Source organism: Phycodurus eques, chromosome 16 (genome assembly GCF_024500275.1).
Source record: "Phycodurus eques isolate BA_2022a chromosome 16, UOR_Pequ_1.1, whole genome shotgun sequence".
NCBI lineage: Eukaryota > Metazoa > Chordata > Actinopteri > Syngnathiformes > Syngnathidae > Phycodurus > Phycodurus eques.
Genome location: NC_084540.1, coordinates 10938009 through 10961664, shown reverse-complemented (window position 1 = coordinate 10961664; position 23656 = coordinate 10938009). Strand labels below are relative to the sequence as shown.

At 43.4% G+C, this 23656-nt stretch overlaps 1 protein-coding gene across 2 annotated transcripts; it reads right to left on the bottom strand.

The window, feature by feature from the left end:
* Window positions 1–1495: 1495 nt before the first annotated feature.
* On the bottom strand, window positions 1496–23617 carry xpnpep3 (X-prolyl aminopeptidase 3, mitochondrial). 2 transcript variants are annotated; one of them, XM_061700709.1, is made up of 12 exons: window positions 23561–23617; window positions 22911–23034; window positions 22153–22275; window positions 20505–20692; window positions 19465–19684; window positions 10028–10212; window positions 9791–9853; window positions 9583–9696; window positions 8944–9029; window positions 8653–8836; window positions 6954–7074; window positions 1496–3245 (listed from the first exon to the last, which is right to left on the bottom strand). In XM_061700709.1, exons 2-12 carry the CDS (start codon window positions 22981–22983, stop codon window positions 3079–3081), a joined length of 1524 nt encoding a protein of 507 aa, XP_061556693.1. In that variant the 5' UTR covers window positions 22984–23034; window positions 23561–23617; the 3' UTR covers window positions 1496–3078. The 2 variants fall into 2 exon arrangements, with proteins under 2 accessions (XP_061556693.1, XP_061556694.1); XM_061700710.1 differs by lacking the exon at window positions 23561–23617 and having other exon boundaries at window positions 22911–23394.
* Between the last annotated feature and the right edge of the window lie 39 nt (window positions 23618–23656).

Genomic DNA, 23656 nt, shown 5'->3' with positions numbered 1-23656 from the left:
AACAGTACTCTTACTTGAGTAAAATTTTTGGCTACTTTACCAACCTCTGATTGTAGCGTTTCTTTAATTGAGACAACGAACGGTTACGGTCGGGTGTAACCACGCCAAAAAAACATCAAACGTGTTGTCCGGTCCAGCAAACTTCTGTGGCGGAAGGCAGAAGCTTGTTTTGTGTCGAGGAATAAGTTCAGACAACACACGCACTCACGCTCTGCTCCCAGCCCACTTGCTCATCCAATCACAAATCTAACAGCAGCTGTGTTAGATTTGTTATTGACAGTCAGCAGGAGTGGATAGATAAGATGGCGGCGCTCACGTCTGCTGTGACTTCTTTGGCTCACAACAGTTTTGCCAAACTTGTACTAAACGCTGCACCAAAACCAGAAAAGTCCGGGAAAAAAACTGATCAGCGGAACATCGCTAAACCTATCTACGACCGGCAGTTCATGTTGGCAAATGTGTGGATTCAGCAGTTTGGGGTCAGTAAACACCATCCAGGTCCAGGGGCCTGCGAATCAGCTGAGTTTTCTACCAGTACAGGCCGCCCCAGGGGATTCAACACCATCGATGTAACTACTGCGCTTTGCTGTGGAGTCAAATGTTCATCGTTTAACACCAGAATGCACCGCTACAGTAATTCCTCATCAGAATTTTTTACATGTACATACAGGTACTGTAGATTGTGTATACACATGCTTAGCTGTAAGCTGTTTACTGTATTTGTAAGGGTACAGCAGTTTGTGACATATTTATTGTTTCAACTATTAATACAGACTATTATTTTTCCGAGAGTGTCAATTATTCATGGAAATTCGCTATTCGCCATCAAGCTCGATCACTATCCCCCCGCGGGAGTCCACTGTAATACTAACTATTAGTGACTTGTGCGTAGAACTCTGCCAATGCCAAACTGTGGGTTGTGGACTGTTTGACTGATGCCAGTGAGATTGAAATTGTGAATATAGAATCCAGCTGTGTTTGTACCTTTGTCCATATTCTCACAAAAATGTTATGGGTTCTTCCATTGCCAATGACCGCCCCATGGAGCCAGGACACTGCTACAAAGTTTTGAAATTGTAGAAAAGGATGTATTGCAAAACAAGTACTGTATTGTAACTGCACTGCTGGCCCCTCCCACGCACACCAAACTGCTATTAAATTAAAAGTCAAAAAATACCATTTTATGTAAAACCAGGAAGTTGTCACTAAAAACAGAAGAAAATCTGACATCAAAAACACCCTACAATGAAATTATACCAATAAAGTATTGTATTATTTGTACTTTATTGTTCATTGAAATATTTTTAATTTTGGGATCTTTAGTTTAAGTTTGCACTGCAGAGAGCTCTTTTTCTCTTGAATTACTCTCTGTCTATCTGTGGACTAATTCAACAGAAACTGTGTAATAACAACGTTGTCACATCATATTAAAGATCAAACACATTTATTATTTGAAATACAATAAGAAATGTTTTTAAAATATACATATAGATAGTTAATTTTCGTAAAAAAAAAGAAAAAAAGTTCAGACAAAATTCACTCATTGACATGGCATGATATGGGTTATCTTGTACATGTACATGAGAACGTACTAATTACTGTTTTTAGGTTTGGATTTGAAGCTCAGTGACAGGTTTCACACACTGACAGCTCCATAACAATGCAGTAGATTCCACATTGAAAAAGCTGAAGTTGGGTCATCATTTTTTAAGAATACATGTGTATGTTAAACAGTCCCCTCCAAGGGTATTAGAACTTCAAGGTAAATTCCTTTGTTTTTGTTGTATACTTAAGACATTTGGGTTTCAGATCAAAAAATGAATATGAGATGAAAGTTCATAATTCCAGCTTTTATTTTAAAGTATTTACATCTAGATGTGTTAAACAACTCAGGACAGAGCACCTTATGTTTGAACCCACCTGCTTTTTAAGCGAGCAAAGGTATTGAAACAGACATTGTTACATTAACTTAAAGTGAATAACATTTAATATTTGGTGGCATAACCCTTACTTGCAATAATTGGATCAAGCCTGCGACCTACTGACTTCACCAGACTGATGCATTCTTAATTTGAAATGCTTTTCAAGGCCTTCACTGCAGCCTCTTTCAGTTCTTGTTTGTTTCTGAGGGTTTCTCCATTCACTCTCCTCTTCAGGAGGTAAAATGCACGCTTGATTGGGTTAAGGTCCGGTGATTGACTTGGGCAGTCTAAGACCTTCTATTTTTTCCCCCTGATAAAGTCCTTTGTTGTGTTGGCAGTGTGTTTTGGTTCATTGTCTTGATGCATGATGAAGCTTCTCCTGATAAGTTTGGATGCATTTTTAGGTAAATTGCCAGACAAAATGGTTTTGTAGACTTCAGAATTCATTCTGCTGCTACCATGATGAGTTACATCATCAATAAAGAGCCCGTTCCAGAAGCAGCCATGCAAGCCCAAGCCATGACATTACCTCCACCATGCTTCACAGATGAGCTTGTCTGTTTTTGATCATAAGCAGATCCTTTGGCCTTTCCATTACTTTGATAGAGGTTAATCTTGGTATCATCAGTCCATAAAACTTTGTTCCAAAACTTCTCTCAAAGTTTAAGCAATCAATCTAAAAGGCAAAACCTGAGCAACTAGAAACACCCATCAGTCACATGTTCCAAACATTTTTGCTCACTTGAAAAGTGGGTGGCTTTAAACAAAAGGTGCTCTGTCCGGAGTTGTTTAACACATCTAGATGTAAATACTACGAAATAAAAGCTGGAATTCTGAACTTCTGTCTCATATTCATCTTTTGATCTGAAACCCAAATGTCTTCAGTATGCAACAAAACCAAAAGGAAATGACCTTGCTGTTCCAGTACTTTTAGAGGGAACTGTATACTGAATATGTCCTGACAAATCTACAAGTAAAATCTTAGTTCTTAGGTTGTGTTGGTTTGCCAATTTACTACTGTCATATTTAATCTTTTACTTGATCAGTGTGTGATGAGTACAGAAGTAAAGAGTGTCACCATCTTCCATCAACATGGAGACAGCCAAGAAGTAGAGAGCAATGAGTGCCTACCATAACTGCTATGTCTCTCCCTGCCCTACCTCTGCGCACAGGCCAACTCTACATCAGAAATGGTCTTTGGGGCGTCAGAGGATAGAATCAAGGGCCCCCCCTTGTCCCGAATCAGCACATCATCCTCGATCCTGAGACCCAAGCCGCGGAAACAGTTTGGGGCTTGCTCATTTTCCTCGCCAATATACAACCCTGTGGAATGAGAAACACAGGAAAACAGATGCTTTAAGAGAATTAAAATAAATGTTGCTTTAGACATGTGAAATGGCTAATATCATGGTAAAGAGCCAATATTACAATAGGGTGCCTTTGAGACTTCCCCATTTCACCCAAAAAAAATTGAGATTTTCCATTGAACTTCAGATTAATTGTACTAAGTAAATGTTATGCTGTTAGAAATGCATATTGGTAAAATTCCCAAACTTTTTATAAATTAAGTGGAAGCAGACAATGTCTGTAAATGCAAACAGAAAAATGCTGTACAGTATGTTGTTTTCTAACTGGTTGGAAAATTACAGGGTGGACATTTTTGACACATTTTAGCATATTATAAAAACATAGTGGACCCTCACTAAGCAACTTGTTTCAGTTAGCAAGCTGACTGTATACTGTTTAACGACTATATTTCAAATTTCGGAAAGATTTTTATATCAACTGATATTTCACTATAACAGAGACATTCCGTTCCGCCACCATGTGCTTTAGGGAGACTTGGCTTTGTGAGGCTGTACCCGATGGCGCCGTCATTCAATTCCAGCTTCAACGGTCAGACCATGAGATGGAATCATCGGGGAAAACAAAAGGCGGCGGGATATGCTTCTATATCTACAAAAAATGGTGTACGGACATCACGGAGCTCAGCACACACTGCAGCCCGCATTTAAAGTTGCTGTTTTTGAACTGTAAGCCATTCTACTCGCCTCAACCACGAACTCCCTAAATACAAGCAGCACATCGACTGTCCTACCAGGGAAAATAACATTTTAGACTACTGCTGTACTACGCGAAATAATGTATATCATGCCATACTTCGTGCAGCCCTGGGCTCGTCTGATCACTGCTTAACTCACTTAATACCAACATACAGTCAAGAACTTAAATGCGCGAAGCCTACAGTGAAAACAGTGAACCAGTGAAGCAAAGATAGAACTTCAAAGCTGTTTAGACTGCACAGACTGGAGTATCTTTAAAAATTCAGCTGGCAGCCTGGATGAATATATGGAGACTGTCACATCCTATATTAGTTTCTGTGAAGATGTGTGTGAACCATTTCGCACATTCAATAACAACAAGCCGTGGTTCACTGCCAAACTTAAGCAACTTCGCCAAGCTAAGGAGGATGCATATCGAAGCGGGGACAGGGACCTGTATAATCGCACTAGAAACCTGCTGACTAAAGAAATTAACATTGCAAAGAAAAACTATGCAGCAAAGTTGGAAAAACAGTTTAGCGCTAACAACTCTAAATCAGTCTGGCATGCATTACAATTGCTGACCAATTACAAGCGATGATCTTCCCAAGCTGCGAACAATAGTAGACTGGCCAACGACTTGAACACCTTCTACTGCAGATTTGAAAAGGACACTTTCACACCCCACACCCACCCAGCCGCACCACCGACCACAATCAGGCCTTTGACTTCTGCGTTAACCATCCACGAACAGGATGTGAGACGCATCTTCAAACAACAAAAGATTAACAAAGCAGCAGGCCCAGACCTTGTGTCCCCATCCTCCCTCAAAGTTTGCACGGACCAGCTCGCTCCAGTCTTCACACAGATCTTCAATAGATCTCTGGAACTGTGAGAATTACCATCCTGTTTCAAACGCTCCACCATCATCACAGTCCCCAAGAAACCTGCAATCTCGGGTCTAAATGACAACAGGCCTGTTGCCTTGACATCTGTGGTCATGAAGTCCTTTGAACGCCTCGTGCTGGACCACCTCAAGAGCGTTACAGGTCCCCTGCTGGACCCCCTGCAGTTTGCCTACCGAGCAAACAGGTCTGTGGATGATGCAGTCAACATGGGACTGCACTTCTTCCTAGAACACCTCGACAGCGCAGGGACCTACGCGAGGATCCTGCTCGTGGACTTCAGCTCAGTGTTCAACACCATCATCCCTGAACTCCTTTCCTCCAAGCTTCTCCAACTCAGCGTCTCGCCTGCCATCTGCCAGTGGATTTACAGCTTTCTGAAGGGCAGGACAATGCAGGTGAGGCTGGGGGAGGCCACCTCATCCACATGCAGCATCAGCAACGGGGCACTCCAAGGTTGTGTCCTCTCTCCGCTGCTCTTCTCTCTACACGAACGACTACATCTCAACGCACCCGGTTGTCAAACTCCTGAAGTTTGCAGATGACACCACTGTCATCGGCCTCATCAAAGACGGTGACGAGTCTGCATATCAACAGGAAGTGGAGCGGCTGGAGCTGTGGTGCGGTCGACACAACCTGGAGCTGAACACGCTCAAGACTGTAGAGATTATCGTGGAGTTCAGGAGGCATCCTTCGTCACAGCTGCCCCTCACGCTCTCCAACTGCCTTGTGTCAACCGTCGAGACCTTCAAGTGCCTGGGAATTACAGTATCTCAGGACCTGAAGTGGGCGATCAACATCAACTCCGTCCTCAAAAAGGCCCAGCAGAGGATGTACTTCCTATGGATTCTGAGGAAGCACGGCCTGCCACAGAGCTGTTGAGGCAGTTCTACACAGCGGTCATCGAATCAGTCCTGTGTTCTTCCATCACAGTCTGGTTTGGTGGTGCTACAAAAAAGACAAACTCCGACTGCAACGGACAATCAAAACTGCTGAAAAGATTTTCAGTACCACCCTACCCACCCTTGAGGACTTGCACGCTGCCAGAACTATGACAAGAGCGTGCAAAATCCTCTTCGACCCTCCACATCCTGTTCACCAGCTCTTCCAGCTCCTTCCCTCAGGTAGGCGCTACAGAACAATGCAAAGTAAAACTAGCAGTTGTTGTTGAACAATACTGGCCACTCATGCCAGAGTAGCATCTGCACCACTTGCACACTGACTGAGGAGTATCTGCAACATTTGCACAATCAACATTGATTATCACACTACTAGTCACTTTAAACTGCATACATTCCTTGAAGTCTCGGCGCCCTTTGCACAATGGTCATTGCACCGGACTATTGCTATATTAGTCATTCAAACTGCACTAATTGCTAGAGGATGCATCTTTTTGTACAATGGTCAAAAACAAAAATGTGCCGGCATTACCAGATTACGAGCAATCTGTTATTGCTCAGTGTTTTTCTCAATGTCTTTATGTCTCAAAAGGATTCTCTGTCAATTGACTGTTTGTTGTCGTACTAGAGTGGCTCCAGCTACTGGAGACAAATTCCTTGTGTGTCTTTTGGACATACTTGGCAAAATAAAGATGATTCTGATTCTGACATGTCAGCATTATCAAAGAGCGCAATACATTTTCAACACTTTGGCTTGGTCAATAATTTGTCAAAATCACACACGCACACGTGGGGACTGACTAAAAGTATCGAATTTGGACATGGGTTGTTTTGGCCCGACGCCAGCGATATGCAACGAATGGAACCTAGCTGGCTATTTTGGCGGTGCAGTACATGGACACATTGGAGAAAGATGCATCTTCCGTTTCTCCATTTTCACAGACAACCATTTTCAGTGTTCCAACAGACAGACTGTCTTTTTCAAAACACACAAATTTGTAAACAGATCTAAGAGCTGTTTTCACTGGCGTGCATTTTCATTTTTAGGCTCCAAAACTCTGTGGCTCTGTTGATTCTGTTAAAATCTGGATTAAATCATATAACACAAATCAACACAAAGTAGGTTAAACCGAGTTAGACATTCCAAAGAAAAAAAGTAAGAGGTTCCTACTGTCCTGCTTTTACCTGGTTCTATGGTGATGGTCATTCCAGACTGTAGAGGTTGTGAGCGGGACAGTTCTGGAGTGTCATGGACATCCATGCCCAAATAATGTCCAACGTGATGGGGGCAGTACTGCCTTGCAGCCTAGGAGAGGATAAGAAAAGGCCTTAAGCTATTCTGTAAAATGTCTTCGTCATCTATTCAACAGTGGTAACTATTTGTTAACAACAATTCAAAATACAATTTCTTCAAGACGATGATAGACCTTTGACAAAGAAAAAAAATCAGACAGCATGTGAAAGTAGAAAGCAGGAAATACAGACATTTTATTTTGACATACAAAGAATATCTAAAATTCTATGACAGATTGCATTTGAATGGAGCGAAACGCTATAATTGCACTGGAATGTTAAAGAAATTATAACCACAGATAATACACAGCATACCATTACAATCTCTATACCGCATTCCAAAGGATTATGCAAATTATATTTGTATCAGATTTTGTTAAATAGTTTATAGAAATGACAGTCGGCATAATTTTCAAGTCATCAACTGTCGGAATGTAATTGAAATGTTTTTGAACAAACCTCCCAATGATAACATTTAAAAATATCTATCCATCCATTTTCTTCTGCTTATCTGGAGTCAGGTCACAGGGGCAGCAGCTTAAGCAGGGAAGCCCACACTTCCCTCTCCTCAGCAGCTTTTCTGGGGTGATCCCGAGTGATTCTCAGGCCAGCCGGGAGACGTTCTCTCTATGGGGCCTCCTTACGTTGGGACATGGCCAGAAAAGCTCACCAGGGAGGCACCTAGAGGGCATCCTAATCAGATGCCCGAGGCACCTCTTCTGGTTCTTCTCGATGCGGAGGAGCAGCGGCTCGACTCTGAGCCCCTTCCAGATGACCGAGCTTCTCACCCTATTTCTAAGGGAGAGCGTGGCCACCCTGCGGAGGAAGCTCATTTGGGCTACTTGTATCCGTGATCTTGTTCTTTCGGTCACGACCTACAACTCGTGACTATAGGTGAGGGTAAGAACGTAGATAGACCGGTTAATCGAGAGCTTTGCCTTTCGGCTTAGCTCCTTCTTTACCACGATAGACCAATACAAAGTCCGCATCACTGCAGATGCTGCACCGAGCCGCCTGTCGATCTCCCGCTCCATTCCTCCCTCACTCGTGAACAAGACACTGAGATACTTCAACTCTTCCACTTGGGGGAGGATCTCTTCCTCGACCCAGAGAGGGCCCTCCACCCTTTGCCAACTGAGGACCATGGCCTCAGATGAGGTGCTGATTTTTATCATAGCCACTTCACTCTCAGCTGGGAACTGCTCCATTTTAACTGTTGGTGACTTGAAAATTATGACGACTGTCACTTGTATCAAAATTTCAGGAAAATGTGACAAATTTATCATTTGCATAATAATTTGGAACGTCACATAACATCACTCACTTATCAGAAGATATGTTTGATCTGAGAAAAATAAAGAATGTCTTATTTAATGTGTTCAAATCTCAGATTAAAATGAATTAAGAAATGCTATCATGAATGTCAAAACGTTTAACATAATAACAGCGTATATGTTCACTCAGCATTCACACAATAAACATTTTTCCCCTCAACATTTGAATACTGAATCATGATGCCAAAATGGCCTTTAGGTGACAAACTGCACTTATCACTATACATTAACAATGAGATCTTAAAATGTTTCATTACCTTTAGTACATCAGCATCGCTGGTACCGGCCTTGACGATGCCGAGTCGCTTGAGCTGTCTTGCCAACAGTGCCAGCATGGTACTGTAAATGTGATCAAGACTGACACCCGGGGAGCAAAGAGATAAACAGGCAAGCTGGACCTCCAGGACGGCTTCATAAAGTTCCGCCTGGGGAGCGCTAAATCTGGCAGTTGGGGTGTAGGAAAAAATAATGACAGTGTGTCAGAATGAGACACCAATAAAAGGGGTCTCATTCAATTAAAATGTTGTCATTTTGGTTGATTAACTTACTTCCCATTTACTGGCCATGTTCGGGTCACGTCACTGACATAACCAAAATATTCACAACCGCCATCAAGAAGTACCATTTCGCCATCCTGAGGAAAAACAACGAATGTTGACTCATGTAAATCAGCCATCTTCATCCTATTAATGCACCATGGAATAGCTTCATGCAATAAGTTTTACATGCCCACATAATGAAACATAATACAGTGCATAATGAATATGAATCACTAACAGAGACACAGTGGGTGTCGATCTTTCTCTTCATGTGGCAAAGCTGTTTTGAAGGCATCATAGCCTCACTGGGTAGCCAGTCGCTACGTATTATACAGAGTGGGCTTGGAGCATGTGAATCATCCATGATAACCCAGTAGGTAGGGCACTAGGTAGAGTGTTTTCTTCTATACAGGGCTTTTCTCTTTGCTGACAGTATATTAGAATTATCTGCTTTCTCCTCATTGCGCCTCCCCCCCTTTTCAAAAGAGCTCTCCAGAGGTTTCCGTTTTTTACTCATTTTAGCTGGTGTTGTTAGATTGTGAGCCTAATTTATGAGCAATCAAGACTGTGACAGAGACAAGTGTGGGGGAAAGACACACAGACAATCACATTTTTAAACTGTTTTGTACAGCTAGGTTCCACTGTTACCTTAATGATTTGGTTGTTGTTGATGTAGTGCAGAGTATTGGCACGATTCCCTCCAGCAACCACAGGCGGATAGGCCAGGAAATTAGCACCATGGATCCGGTTCTCAAAATCAAACTGCAATTGAAATGATAATGTTGGGACTTAGGTGTTAAAGGGTTTTAATCAACAGCTAATATAGTTCAAAGAAAGCTTTAGTTTCCCAGGCTACCTTAGCAAAGAGCACAGATTCATCCACATCTCCATGAGATAGAGCCATTGTCCGCCTAAAAGCCTGAAAGGCAAGTTGAATTGGAGTGAATAAAAACTGAATAAAAAGTGAACAGTAGCAAAAGTAACTAATCATTTAAAGCACAACATTAAGATATAACATTAATTAAACTCCCCACAAACAAAACTGAACTATAACTACAATAACAATCACATTTAAAATTAAATAAACACCCACCTGCGCTGTGATACGACCTGCTTCTTGCATGAGGGCCACCTCCGATGAACTCTTCAGAACCCTGAGTGAATGAATTAGGGGACTTATGGGGCGTGGTATTGGCCCCGCCTCCAAGACGGGACTGACGTATGCTTGGTGGAGTCTAGGGTGGGATGGATGAGAATTATCATACCACAGCATCGAACCTGAAGGAAGATTCCAGTAGAAAGGAAAGGATAGAGTTAAGATGCTTAATTTTTTTTTTTTTTAATTTTCAGACCGATTAAAAAACAACACCATCAATTCAGTTAAAAAATGCAGCCCTATGGGGGGCACAAGCCAGTGCAAACAGTAGGCTGGTCCCAACCCCGGATAAATGCAGAGGGTTGCGTCAGGAAGGGCATCTGGCTTAAAACTTTGCCAAACAAATATGAGCGTTCACCCAAAGAATTCCATACTGAATGTGGGGACTTTGAATGTTGGGACTATGACAGGAAAATCTTGGGAGTTGGTTGACATGATGATTAGGAGAAAGGTTGATATATTGTGTGTCCAGGAGACCAGGTGGAAAGGCAGTAAGGCTAGAAGTTTAGGGGCAGGATTTAAATTATTTGACCATGGTGTCGATGGGAAGAGAAATTAAGTCGGGGCTATTTTAAAAGAAGAGTTGGCTCAGAATGTCTTGGAGGTGAAAAGAGTATCAGATCGAGTGATGAGGCTAAAACTTGAAATTGAGGGTGTTATGTATAATGTGATTAGTGGCTATGCCCCACAGATCGGATGTGACCTAGAGGTGAAAGAGAAATTCTGGAAGGAGCTAGACGAAGTAGTTCTGAGCATCCCAGACAGAGAGAGAGTCGTGATTGGTGCAGATTGTAATGGACATGTTATGTTGGTGAAGGAAATAGGGGTGATGAAGAAGTGATGGGTAAAATGCAGCCCTATGGGGGGCACAAGCCAGTGCAAACTGTAGGCCGCTCCCAAGCCCGGATAAATGCAAAGGGTTGTGTCAGGAAGGGCATCCGGCTTAAAACTTTGCCAAACAAATATGAGCGTTCACCCAAAGCATTCCATACTGGATCGGTCGTGGCCCGGATTAACAACGTCCGCCACCGCCGCCGTCAACCTGCAGGGCGCCATTGGAAATTCAGCTACTGTGGGTCGAAGTTGAAGAAGAGGTGGAAAGCGGGTTCTTCGGCAGAAAGAGAAGAGGAAAGCACAGAGCCTAAAACTGAATGTGGGGACTTTAAATGTTGGGACTATGACAGGAAAATCTCAGGGAGTTGGTTGACATGATGATTAGGAGAAAGGTTGATATATTGTGTCTCCAGGAGACCAGGTGGAAAGGCAGTAAGGCTAGAAGTTTAGGGGCAGGGTTTAAATTATTTTAACATGGTGTAGATGGGAAGAGAAATGGAGTCAGGGTTATTTTAAAAGAAGAGTTGGCTAAGAAAGTCTTGGAGGTGAAAAGAGTATCAGATCGAGTGATGAGGCTGAAACTTGAAATTAAGGGTGTTATGTATAATGTTATTCGCGGCTATGCCCCACAGGTAGGATGTGACCTAGAGGTGAAAGAGAAATTCTGGAAGGAGCTAGACGAAGTAGTTCTGAACATCCCAGACAGAGAGAGAGTCGTAATTGGTGCAGATTGTAATGGAGATGTTGGTGAAGGAATTAAGGGTGATGAAGAAGTGATGGGTATGTACGGCATCCAGGAAAGGAACTTGGAGGGACAGATGGTGGTAGACTTTGCAAAAAGGATGCAAATGGCTGTAGTGAACACTTTTTTCCAGAAGAGGCAGGAACATAGGGTGACCTACAAGAGTGGAGGTAGAAGCACGCAGGTGGATTACATTTTGTGCAGACGATGTAATCTGAAGGAAGTTACCGACTGTAAAGTAGTGGTAGGGGAGAGTGTGGCTAGACAGCATAGGATGGTGGTGTGTAAGATGACTCTGGTGGTGGGGAGGAAGATTAGGAAGACAAAGGCAGAGCAGAGAACCATGTGGTGGAAGCTGAGACAGGATGAGTGTTGTGCAGCTTTTCGGGAAGAGGTGAGAGAGGCTCTCGGTGGACGGGAGGAGCTTCCAGAAGACTGGACCACTGCAGCCAAAGTGATCAGAGAGGGAGGCAGGAGAGTACTTGGTGTATCTTCTGGCAGGAAAGGAGAGAAGGAGACTTGGTGGTGGAACCTCACAGTCACAGGAAATCATACAAGGAAAAAGGTTAGCTAAGAAGAAGTGGGACACTTAAGAGGACCGAGGAGAGGCGAAAGGAATTCATTGAGATGCGACACAGGGCAAAGGTAGAGGTGGCAAAGGCCAAACGAGGCATATGATGACATGTATGGCAGGTTGGACACTAAAGAAGGAGAAAAGGATCTATACAGGTTGGCCAGACAGAGGGATAGAGATGGGAAGGATGTGGAGCAGGTTAGGGTGATTAAGGATAGAGATGGAAATATGTTGACTGGTGTCAGCCAGTGTGCTAGCAAGATGGAAAGAATACTTTGAGGAGTTGATGAATGAGGAAAATGAGAGAGAAGGGAGAGTAGAAGAGGCATGTGTGGTGAACCAGGAAGTGGCAATGGTCAGTAAGGGGGAAGTTATAAAGGCATTAAAGAAAAAATATATGCTGATTCATTGATCGCATAAACAGTGCAACCATTTCTGGGGCAGAAAGACTCCATAACACTTCCCTTTTTGGCCACAGCCACAAATGAAATTATAAATATAGTTTGTATTTTTCACCTATTCACAGCTGTTGGGTGTATTTCTATACTCTTTAATACCCCAAGATTCCCCCAAAGTCCTGAATAATTGGAAAGTAATAATTGGTGTCAAGGAAGTATGTTGGAGTGATACATATCAACTGTATGTCGTGAAGGCGCTAAATTTATCGTGGATTGCAAGCAGATGTTCACTGCGTGTATGTTTTTGCGGTGGGTATTAAAAAGATCATCTGTAAGTTACATATTTTCAATTGAGTTTGTTGTCAAATGAGTTTGAAATGATTAAGTGTTTTGGGACCCAAATTTGTGGTATACTTCCAGTTTAAATGATTAAAAAAAAAATAGGGGCATCAATTACATTTATCGCTATTCACGGCAGGGGTTGGTCCCTATCTCCTTCGAATAGCGGGTGTTCACTGTACAGTATATTGGTACAGCTTGGCAAGAATAGGCTGGATCTCGCTCGGTACCCACAAACATAACTTTTGTTTGCGAAACATCGTGTGATATAATCTGGCATTTTGATTGGCTGTAAACATCCATGCTGTTGCAACTCCAAACTAGTTGCAGAAGGTCGACAACTAATGAAAACCAGTTGCAGAACCACAAACACTAGCCGTCGCGACTGAATAGGGATTAGGCGCAACCAACTTCTGCATTCTGCAATACAAGTCGAAGCACTTCCTTCCAGTCCATGTAACTGGTGAAGCTCAATGACAGGAGACCGGGACAAAGCACCTGTAGGAATAGTAAACATCTACAATGTCTTTTGTTTTACACAAGACGTCTTCGAGGGCTATCAAAGACGACCATATCCGATGTTTAGGCTTTGTTCATGTTTACATATGGGTCATTCCACGGATGTGGTGAAATATTACAAGCAATTATTAACGGCAAAATACATTAAAAGGCATCAAATATTAACACACATCAGTATCGTCAGTAATCAGGTATCAACATGTAGATATAAAATAATATTGTATCAAGAATTTTCCACCTCCAATTATTTTGCGATAAACCATGTCAAACGCATTTTTGTGGTTTTTGACTAGTGCCGAAGTGTGACATTTTAGCAGTCATCAACGGAAATAGGCACAGTGAAAAATATCGGCCAAATCATGCAACCACTTCGCCAATATCTGCTAAAAGGGAGCGCCTACCACTCAACAGAAGTTCATGACATTCCACGACGAGATTTCTTCGAGGCACTTAATAGAAATAGGGATCGTGCTCGTAACTTTGTTGGTCAAAACGCGTTACGAGCAAGTAGCCACTCAATTTCATAACTGTAAACAAACAACGACCATTTTACGACGGCTATTTGGAATTGATGCAATAATCTCCAAAAATAATCATAGAAGGATCAATCAATTGTTTCAGAAGGAGTAGGAGACAATATTGACTTACATTTTTAAGTGTCGGTCATATTTTCGTTCGAGCGACTTGGACAAAATAACAAAAACGGTTGACTATTATGCGACATCGATCACCCAGAACCATTTTCGGTTTACATATGACCAGCATACGGCAGCATGTGAGCTTGATGGGAACATAGAGGGGCCGGTAGAACCTGGTAACTGTTTTCAAGAAAATGATGTCAAAATGTTACAAGCTTTGATCTCAAACGGTCAAGTTACTAGCAATGATGAAAAGCGAGTTTGTATAGAATTAGATGGTTTCTTGTTTGATTCGTTGAAGGAGAAATGATTGATGAATTTCGACCGTTTTCTATCACTAGTGCACAAGCTGTTTTCTATATCTCCTGACTGCACTGCTCAGTAGTAATAGTGACAAGTCACAGCAGTGTTGAGGATGTGGTCATCCATCCATCCATTTTCTACCGCTTATCCGAGGTCGGGTCGCGGGAGCAGTAGCTTTAGCAGGGACGCCCAGACTTCCCTCACCCCAGGTACTTCATCCAGCTCTTCCGGGGAGATCCAGAGGCGTTCCCAGGCCAGCCGAAATATGTAGTCTCTCCAGCGTGTCCTGCGTCGTCCCCGGGGTCTCTCCCGGTGGGACGTGCCCGGAACACCTCACCAGGGAGGCGTCCAGGAGGCATCCGAATCATATGCCACAGCTACCTCATTTGGCTCCTCTCGATGTGGAAGAGCATCGGCTCTACTCTGAGATCCTCCCGGATGACCGAGCTTCTCACCCTATCTCTAAGGGAGAGCCCGGATACCCTGCGGAGGAAACTCATTTCGGCCACTTGTATCCGGGATCTTGTTCTTTCGGTCACGGCCCACAGCTCGTGACCATGGGTGAGGGTAGGAATGTAGATCGACCGGTAAATCGAGAGCTTCACCTTTCGGCTTAGCTCCTTCTTTACCACAATGGACCGATACAAAGCTCGCATCACTGCGGACGCTGCACCGATCCGCCTGTCGATCTCCCGTTCCATTCTTCCCTCACTTGTGAACAAGACCCCAAGATACTTGCACTTCTCCACTTGGGGCAGGATCTCATTCCCGACCTGGAGAGGGCACACCACCATGGTCTCAGATTTGGAGGTGCTGATTCTCATCCCAGCCGCTTCACATTCGGCTGCGAACTGCTCCAATGAGAGTTGGCGATCACGGCTTGATGAAGCCAACAGAACCACATCATCTGTAAAAAGCAAAGATGCAATACTGAGGCCACCAAACCAGACCCCCTCTACGCCTCGGCTGCGCCTTGAAATTCTGTCCATAAAGGTTATGAACAGAATCGGTGACAAAAGGTAGCCTTGCTGGAGTCCAACCCTCACTGAAAACGAGTCCGACTTACTGCCGGATATGCGGACCAAACTCTGACTCCGGTCGTACAGGGACCGAACAGCCCGTATCAGGGGGTTCGGTACCCCATACTCCCGAAGCACCTCCCACAGGAGCCCCTGAGGGACACGGTCAAACACCTTCTCCAAGTCCACAAAACACATGTAGACTGGTTGGGCAAACTCCCATGCACCCTCGAGGACCCTGCCGGAGGTGTAGAGCTGGTCCACTGTTCCACGGCCAGGACGAAAACCACACTGCTCCTCCTCAATCTAAGATTCGACTTCCCGACGGATCCTCGTCTCCAGCACCCCTGAATAGACCTTACCAGGGAGGTTGAGGAGTGTGATACCCCTGTCGTTAGAACACAACCTCCGGTCCCCCTTCTTAAAAAGGGGGACCACCACCCCAGTCTGCCAATCCAGAGGCACTGTCCCCGATGTCCATGCAATGTTGCAGAGGCGTGTCAACCCGGACAGCCCCACAACATCCAGAGCCTTTAGGAACTAAGGGCAAATCTCATCCACCCTCGGGGCCTTGTCACAGAGGAGCTTTGAACCACCTCGGTGACCTCAACCCCAGAGATAGGAGAGCCTGCCTCAGAGAACCCAGACTCTGCATCCTCATGGGAAGGCGAGTCGGTGGAATTGAGGAGGTCTTCGAAGTATTCTCCCCACGGGCTCACAACGTGCCGAGTCGAGGTCAGCAGCGCCCCATCCCCACTATACACAGTGTTGATGGTGCACTGCTTCCCCCTCCTGAGACGCCAGATGGTGGACCAGAATTTCCTCGAAGCCGTCCGGAAGTCTTTCTCTGTGGCCTCACCGAATTCCTCCCATGCCCGAGTTTTTGCTTCAGAGACCACCAAAGCTGCATTCCGCTTGGTCAGCCGGTACCCATCAGCTGCCTCAGGAGTCCCACAGGCCAAAAAGGCCTGATAGGACTCCTTCTTCAGCTTGACGGCATCCCTCACCGCTGGTGTCCACCAACGGGTTCGGGGATTGCTGCCACAACAGGCACCGACCACCTTACGGCCACAGCTCTGGTCGGCCGCATCAGCAATGGAGGCGCGGAACATGATCCACTCGGACTGGATGTCCCCGCTTCCCCGGAACATGAGCAAAGTTCTGTTGGAGTTGAAACTCCTTCTGACAGGGGATTCTGCCAGACGTTCCCAGCAAACCCTCACAATACGTTTGGGCCCCGGCATCTTCCCCCACCATCAGAGCCAACTCACCACCAGGTGGTGATCAGTTGACAGCTCTGCCCCTCTCTTCACCCGAGTGTCCAAGACAAGCGGCCGCAAGTCCGATGACACCACCACCAAGTCGATCATCGAACTGCAACCTAGGGTGTCCTGGTGCCAAGTGCACGTGTGGACACCCTTATGCTTGAACATGGTGTTTGTTATGGGGTTCCTCCCAATCACGCCCTTCCAGGTCTCACTGTCATTGTCCAGGTGAACATTGAAGTCCCCCAGCAGAACGATGGAGTACCCAGCGGGAGCGCTCTCCAGCACCCCCTCCAAGGACTCCAAAAAGGTTGGGTACTCTGAACTCCTGTTTGGTAGGCACAAACAGGCACAAACAACAGTCAGGACCCGTCCTCCCACCCAAAGGCGGATAGAGGCTACACTCTTGTCCACCGGGGTGAACCCCAACGTACAGGCGGCGAGCCGGGGGGCAATAAGTATACCCACACCTGCTTGGCGCCTCTCACCGTGGGCAACTCCAGAATGGAAGAGAGTCCAACCCCTCTCAAGAGGACTGGTACCAGAGCCCAAGCTGTGTGTGGAGGGGAGTCCGACGATATCTAGTCAGAACTTCTCGACCTCACACATCATCTCGGGCTTCTTCCCTGCCAGAGAGGTGACATTCCACGTCCCTGGAGCCAGCTTCTGTAGCCGGGGATTGGATCGCCAAGATCCCTGCCTTCGGCCACCGCCGAGCTCGCACTGCGCCCGACTCCTATGGCCCCTCCCACAGTTGGTGAGCCCATGGGAAGGGATGTGGTCATGATTACGCGCATACATTAATCCTTATTGTTAAAGTTGGATTCGGTTCCAATTATAAAGGCCTCCTGTCAAACGTTTTTAACTATCTTTGATCAAAACATATGATTCACTTTGTTGATAAAAATGTCGATGTTGTGTGGTGCACTGTGGATTGTTACTGGTGCTAGTAACATGACATGGGCACTGGCAAAGACCGCTGGGGTCAAAATTACGCACAGGTCTAAATGGCTGCATTATCGTTTACTAACACTGACTTCTGTAGAGACATTGTGTTCAGAACTATGTGTTAACACTTTGAAAGCATAGTATTGTTCAGTCAAGGATTAGTATTTAGAATACATGTTGAAACTGTGGAATGCCATGGTGTGTGTAACTGGAAATGTGTTTGACTGGCAGAAATCCCAGTCAAAGTTACGTATGCTGTTCTTCATGAACAATTTTGTGTGTACTTCCAACTGACAAAGCATAACACTGAAAAGGTACATCTAGGGTTTTAGCAGTAAAGAATGGCAATAATTAAAATTAAAATATAAACAACCTTAATGTTCCCTATGATCTAAAATGTTGACTTTACATTGTTTATCATGTACAAACAATTAAATAAACATAGTTGGTCAAATGATTGAATTGGAAGTTAAAAATGGCAAGTGATGGAACATGTCAACGTTCAATCTTCAAGTTGATGGTCTAACTGTGAAGGGTATCATACCAAGTAAGGAAACTGATATTGAAAACTTCACTAGTCCTATTAAGTTCTGAGATCCACTGAATTCATTCACTTATACCTGTTAGTATTCAGGTCTTTCATTTTCCATGTTGTATTTTTAGTCAATGTTACACTCATCTATATTTGCCGCAAGTAAATATTTTACTCGATACTTTGCGGTGCGTTAACAAGCTGGACATAAATTGGTTTGTGAACCTACTCTAACCCTAGTATTTGTGTGAAGAATTCCCAAGGTTTTCATACAATAAACAGCTTTCGATGTTCATATCTAGAGTCAGTGTTACAAGCGACCACTGGTCAAATAATAGTAATATTAAGTAAACTATGTATGTTTTTATCCCATGAACCCCTAAATGTAACTGGTATACTTCAGAGAAATTTGAATAACATATTTTCAACAAAATGATTCAAGTTCTTAAATTTTTCTTACCTGTCTCAAATTGTGTACCACCTCAGTGGAAAGACCCATATATCACATGATATATGCATGAATAAATAATATACAGTACAGTGGACCCCCACATACTCGCGGTTTGGCACCTGCGGATTCACCTATTCGTGGATTTTATTCAAATTTCTTTCCATTTATTTTCAATGTATTAAAAAAAAAATCCAATATCTTTTCTTTTTTTTGGGGGGGGGGACCTAAAGCTAAACATGCTTATTAGTGGTTTATCTCACCTTATTCAAGATTTTTTTGGGGTAGCATTATTTTGTTAAATGTAATTATAGTAGCTATCAATTATCCATGGATTTTTGCTATTCACGGTGCAGCCCGGGCCCTATCCACCGCCACTCTGCATGTATTTAACTTTTTGTCGCCAGCAATATAGAAAACACAATGTTAGCAATTACGAGTTCCAACCATGTCATCAGCCCGTAGTTACCGTAGTTTGCTGCACACACAGGACGTTTACTAACCTGTTTTCCGGGTTTGGTCATGTGACTTTCTGCATATGCCGAATAGTTCAATTGAGTTCGTGTGAGTTGTAAATGTAGAGGTGAAAGGTGCTAAACACTGAGATCAGCATAATCATGTACAACACGGAACAGTCAGTGAGTGATGTTGGCTACGATGCTTGTGCTAACACAACTAAGTGGTGGGTGAGGCAGTTCCAATAATATTATACTATTCCATATAAATGCCAAATTTCAACAATCATTCTCTGAAAAGAGAATTCAAGATGATGTAATTGTTCAAGGGGGGGACCTGCAGCTTCACAATCAACCCACCTTTAAGGCTTTTGAGCACCACTCCAAGTTCTTCTGTGCTATGAACCCTCTCTATGCCAGTCAAAGCAGCAGCTCCATCCTTCCCTGATCGCGGTCCATCCCACAGCTCCCTGCCTGGGTCTCTGCGGGGAACAAACAAGATGGCCTGGTCTGGCCGCCCTTTCCCATACAGAACCAAAGCACTGTCAGGCTCCAAGATGCCACACAGGTAGAGGAAATCCTGGGCAAAGTTTTACACATAGTTGATTGTCAAAAGCAAAATTGCAGACGTCTCATATTTGAATATGGCTGATGTGAACCTCCAAAGTCAAGTCCCTGATGCCATAGGAATAATAATTTTACCAGGAAAAATACACCACTAAAGCTGCACAAATCTTTGGATTTTCATCATGTGTGACATCATGTCAGACGTCAGCATGTTGCGCCAGACCTCAGCAGACCTCACGAGACCTTTTCAGAGACCATCATATGAATGTTTTGCTTTTTCTTTTTTTTTTTTTTCACTCCAATTACTCCAAAAGAACCACCAGTCTCAACAAGGGGTGTCAAGAGGAAAAATAAAAAAATAGAAGACTATATTCTGGACATTACGTGAAGTATGGACACGCACATTTAAAGTCTGATCATATGCATTTTTACTTGCTACCAAATTTAAGACCTGAAGATCTGTTTTGTTTTTAATGTTTATATTGGTTATCTTCACTTTCACTTGGGTGACAAGAAAAGCATTTGATGGGTGAGGGGCATGAGCAAAGGAAACCAATCACCTTCGTATTGTGCCTTTGTCGTTAAAGTGAAGAATGTTTCATGTTTTTATGTCTTATTATTAAACTTTTTACTTTTATAAGCCTGTTAAGTTGTTAAAATGTACCTTAAAACATTGCCTGACCAGTTAAGTAATGATGGTGAGAGTTTGACACTGGAACAAATTATTTCTATTTCCACCTTTTCTCATGGGTTTCACAATCTAAACAAATTGGAGGATGACCTACGTTTGACCTCAGAGGTTTCACTGTACAATAAAATGAATGCAAGCACACCTGGTTCTGGTGGAAAGGATAAGGTATGTCATTAGTCATGTAGCGGGTCAGGTGGGACAAAATGATGAGCACATGAGTGCTGGAGGAGGCAGACGGTCCAAGCTTGTCCGACTGGGCCTCGATGAGTGAGGCCAGTCTGTGCCGGCGGAGTTCATATTCTGTTTGGCTCAGGCCAGGCGTTACCTCACCTGAGAATCAAATAGCACAGCTCATCACCTAGTCTTAAAAAACACAGAAGCACTCCTCTGTTGCTAGACCGTTTTCTATTTTTCACAATTTACCGGAGCACAGTCTGCCTTTTATATTCATTATCCCACTTTTTTTCAAACTGCCCCACCCCTTCGTCCTGCCCCTTGGGTGCTTGTATATTTGTATAGCTTCTTGTTTGAGGCTGTCATGTTGAATTTAGATCTAGTTTGTGGAAGTGAGGTAGAGCCATCTATGATCGCAAACAGATAAGGGCACACTGTACTGAATGGGCTTTTGAAGCTGAACAAGAAGAAGAAATGATACTATTTTGTATTCAATAAAGCGCAGTTATTCGGTTACAAAATAATGTGTAACAAACTTGTCTGATAATCCTTATAGGGTTGTTTTCAAGAACAATTTTCATAAAGTGTGTCTCTGACTTCTGCTTGTCTGTTCTCTGTTCAGGGTATGGTGCCATTAGCCATCGCCCATCATTTGCCATTCAAACAGCTAAAGTGGGGTAGACACATACCCACCAGAACTGGGCCAAAATTGGGCAATGTGAAAAATCTGCAAATTCCTGATTCTCAGATGTCCCTAAAAGATTATCCTGAGGGATTAACTGTTATGAGTGGTTTTCCTCCCTGATTTGCTCGGAAGCTGCCTGGCACGACAATCAATACTATTTAACCTGGTCAATCTCATATTTTATGTGTGTGTGGTCAACACAGAGTTTCCCATAGCCACGGACTTCTTGATTGTGACGTGACGTGACGTGAACGATGATGGATACAAATAGGCGAGCAACTGGTTGTGTTGAGTGTTTATACAACGTGTCTTCCAGGACATTTACCGCAGTAAAAATGACAAGGAGAAGAGTTTGGAACTGAACTTTAATTACCAGATAACAGTTACGTTAGCGTCTTCACTTTCTTCTTCCTTGTATTTTTAGGCAGCTGGATGCCCTGTGGCACCATGCTGTCTCTCACAGGTCAGTCTTTGTACTACAACAGAAATCTTCTTTGTGTGTGCTGTTACGCGTGTTGTTGCTAATCCGAAGTACACTACACACTAACAGCTGTAAGAACACATGGTGGTTTTTTTTTTTTCTCGTCATGTGTGGAGTCTCTAACATTTAAAAAATGTCTCAACAATCAGTATGTGTTAGTGGAAGTGGTTGGAGTATGCCATTTATTTATTGGCCAGGCAAACATGTGACCTGAGAAGGAAAAATAATGTAAGATATTAAGTTGATCTATGTTGGAATTTGTATCGTCTGTATAATTCAATACGCTGTTGTTGGAAGCGATATGGGGATTTAGCACATTGGACAGTAAAAGGGAACACTGGGTCTTCCCTGCTATGTATCAATGTAGCCCCCCCCCCCAAAAAAAAATATAATACACTGGACAGGTGATGTGTTTGCTTTTTGAAGTAGTAGAACATAAACGATGCTAACCGTGTTTGATGAGGTGCGGATGAGTGAAAGGGCTTGGCTGGCCAAGGTAGCGAGCGGGAACTGTCTTTGGTTTCAGGCCTCCTGGTTTAACAGAAATGTTCCTGCATGGACACCACAAGCATCCTATAAAGAGAAACATAACACCTTTCAATTATTTTAAATTGGAGAGGTATTACTTTTTGTAGGACAACTTTCCTTTCACAAACAAGATTTTTTTTGAGGGGTTGATATTACTCCAGCTCTCCATTCATCCATTTTCTTTAGCGGTGGTCCTTGTTAGGGTCAATTGTGAACTGAAGCCAATCCTCGCTGGGGCAAGGGGCAAGGTACACCCTGGACAGGTTGCCAGCCAATCGCCACTCACAACCACATTCACGCCCATCGATAATAATAATGACATGAATAAGATTAAGTATATTGTGAAAAAAACAAGTACTAAATAAATAACATATTTTATAAATAACTGAACAGATCACAGAAGATTGCCATTAATTTCATGTAATTTTAAGAAAAGGTATTTCAGGATATATGTAGTTATCAGGATATAAAATTACCTACATCAGGATATAACATTATGTCCATATCGCACAGTTCAACCCTGTAATTATTACGGACCGTTTTAAGGGACTGAAGCGTTAGTGTTTTGTCTTGACAGGTTTACCAACGACTAGACGTTTCAATAAAAAGAATATGTGGGCTAACTTTCAAATTCTTTCGCTTAAGATTTAGTTTATCGGAAGATATACTTTTAAAATCACCTCGACTCCATCTTGGGCTTGGCAGTAGTGTGACAGCAGCCCTGAGGAGCGCACTGCCTCCGGAGGTCACCATCTTTGCTGCCTCTCAACCACAGGTCACAGACACATGCCGTTTACTACAGTGCTGAGGAAGACAGTAGTTTTCAAAGGAATTATGTGTATAGAATATTTAAAGACAACAACAGCCCATAACCTTACAAAGTTAAATTGTTTTATATAATTGAAGTTGGCTACGGGGTCAGTTGACAGCTACCTCGCTAGCCGGTTGCTAACAGCCGACTGAAGATGGGACATTTACACCCTAAATTTTGCCGTACAGAGGTTTGAGCCAGCATGCATGGCTACGATTGGTCGATTCAAAGCGGCATTCGGTGTTGGCAATTGGTTTTTCAGTCCATACAGTATTAGTTCGGTACGGAGCCCCCCTGGTGCCAAGATATGAGAAAAATAAAATTAATTGATAATCTGTTCCCTCCATTTAGTAATCCGTTCCCTCAATTTCGTAATCTGTACCCTCAGGGGGGGCCCTGTACTAATATCCTACAGCAACCATATATAAACTTCACCAGCCATAATAATGATGATGCGTGGACATTACAGTACGCATTTAAAAAAATATAGTTATATATTAGTATTATTTACAATGTTACCATTGTCGTTCGACTCGTTCCCTTCCCCGACGGCTGCTAAAAATACTGAGGTTTAGGCCTGTAAGACAAAGATCGGGGCGGGCACGTTCAACATAA

Bases quoted from the DNA above. Each gene is read 5' to 3' on its own strand.
- xpnpep3 (XM_061700709.1), bottom strand. From the start codon at position 22,983: ATGGTGACCTCCGGAGGCAGTGCGCTCCTCAGGGCTGCTGTCACACTA. The intron at 19,685-20,504 runs GTGTGCTTGCAT...AACTTTGCCCAG, and splicing joins ATCCTTTCCACCAGAACCAG to GATTTCCTCTACCTGTGTGG. The intron at 10,213-19,464 runs GTGGGTTGATTG...ATCTTCCTTCAG, and splicing joins GGTGCTCAAAAGCCTTAAAG to GTTCGATGCTGTGGTATGAT.